The sequence below is a fragment of the Pterocles gutturalis genome, unplaced genomic scaffold (assembly GCF_000699245.1).
Source record: "Pterocles gutturalis isolate BGI_N339 unplaced genomic scaffold, ASM69924v1 scaffold394, whole genome shotgun sequence".
Lineage (NCBI taxonomy): Eukaryota > Metazoa > Chordata > Aves > Pterocliformes > Pteroclidae > Pterocles > Pterocles gutturalis.
The window spans coordinates 80,622-82,300 of record NW_010127781.1 but is presented as its reverse complement, the minus strand read 5'-3'; the positions used below and the strand labels follow the sequence as shown (position 1 = coordinate 82,300).

Below are 1,679 nucleotides of genomic sequence, written 5' to 3'. Positions count from 1 at the left end.
GGTGCTTAGGGACATGGTTTAGTGGATTATGTTGGGTTTACGGTTGGACTTGATGATGCTTGAGGTCTCTTCCAACCTTAATGATTTTATAGTTCTATGATATTTTTTGTACTAAATATGTTTGAACTTTTTTGCAGGATAGAAAGTATACAATGTGTTTTATAATCTAATATAATGACCATTGTGAACTTTAGTCACTGGTGCTAATCAGTAAGTTGTTTGTTGTTACAGCTGGTTGATAAGTTTTCATTCATGGCATTAAATTATTCCTTCCGTTTCTTATTTCTCTGATTTCTCTGACTGACCTGACTTTCCCATGATATGGCAAAGAAAAACAGGGTGGTGCTAAAATGCAGGCTGGTTATTTGTTTTTGTGTATAACAATTTCTAGGGAGGAAGGGATCAGGAAAAAACATCACTACAGTTCTGAAGATGACCTGATGTTACTACATTTTGTCCAGTAATTAGTTTTTCCACCATTAATAGCTTTTGCACATGTTGAGTAGGAGTTTTCTTTGTTTTCTGAAAATATTCAACTTGTTAGTCATTAGAAAAAAATCAGTAGGATTTACTTAAGATTGTAAAAGTCCCTGGCAGAGAGTTGCTCTTAATTAGAGGATACATAATTTTTAATTAAAAATTGTATCTCTCATTAGTAATACTCTGATGGGATATTTACTTTAGTCCCTTCTCCTATTTCCTGAAATTTGACACTTCTTGAAAGATGGAAAAGCTTTTGAGAAAGCTACCTTCTTCTTAAATTTCAGATTTAAATTTGAGAATATCTGATTTAAAAATTTTTTGAAGTATAAATTGTAAATTAGATTACAGAAAATAAAATGTTTCTTAATTTACTCATAGCAGCAGCTTTCTTTTGTATTATCATGTGTTAAAGTAGTCTCACAGTAGAAATGTGAGGATTGTCTGCACATGATGGGAAAAACTTAAGGGGAGTGGGAAAGGAAAAAGGCAGAATAACTCTTTTATGTGAGACAAGCTTAAATATTCAGATGCATCAAAACATTATTGAAAACAGACTTTTGGACCAATTTCCTTTTGCTGTCATGATCATGTTTTTCCATCATCCTCATATTTTAAGTGTGTGGGTGGAAAATGAGCATATATTAGCCTTAAATGCAAAGGATAGGCCTATATAATCATATTTGTTATATTCGCCTACCTCTTTCACAATGTTTTTATTCAGCAAAGACAATGTGACAGGTAGGTGCATTTATAAAACTTGGGGAACACTATTTTGCATTAAATGTCTGCTTAACAACGTACCACCTATGTAAAACCTCATGTATATTTATTATGGGAAAACATGTGAGTCTGTTTTATAGGTTTATTATTTATAGGAAAAATCCTGCTTAATATTGCATTTAATAATTGAATCAGTCCTCCTGCTGTCTTCAGGCTCAATTCAGAATTAAACCCCAAAAACATCAGAACCAACAAAAATGGCTTTATAACCAGGGGTATTTTATCACCTATTCTTTCTTGTATCTGAAGTTACCTGTGAAATTTAGTGAAATACTTTACTTGGCAATGTTTTGTTTTTCAGGATGGGAAGAAGAAGTTTGACAAGGAAAGTGAGAAATATTATTCCATCCTAGAGAAGCACTTAAATTTATCAGCAAAGAAGAAAGAATCTCATTTGCAAGATGTAAGCACTAAAC

General features: G+C 32.3%; 1 protein-coding gene across 1 annotated transcript in view; it reads left to right on the top strand.

Moving 5' to 3' along the window:
* Positions 1 to 1,564: 1,564 nt before the first annotated feature.
* The window catches only part of ARHGAP42 (Rho GTPase activating protein 42), a gene marked incomplete at its 5' end in the record, with an annotated part of 54,718 nt that continues 54,603 nt past the window's right edge, over positions 1,565 to 1,679 (top strand). The window contains one exon of the mRNA XM_010079365.1: positions 1,565 to 1,666. Within this exon, the coding sequence (XP_010077667.1) occupies positions 1,565 to 1,666 (102 nt within the window). The remainder of the gene's footprint in view (positions 1,667 to 1,679) is intronic.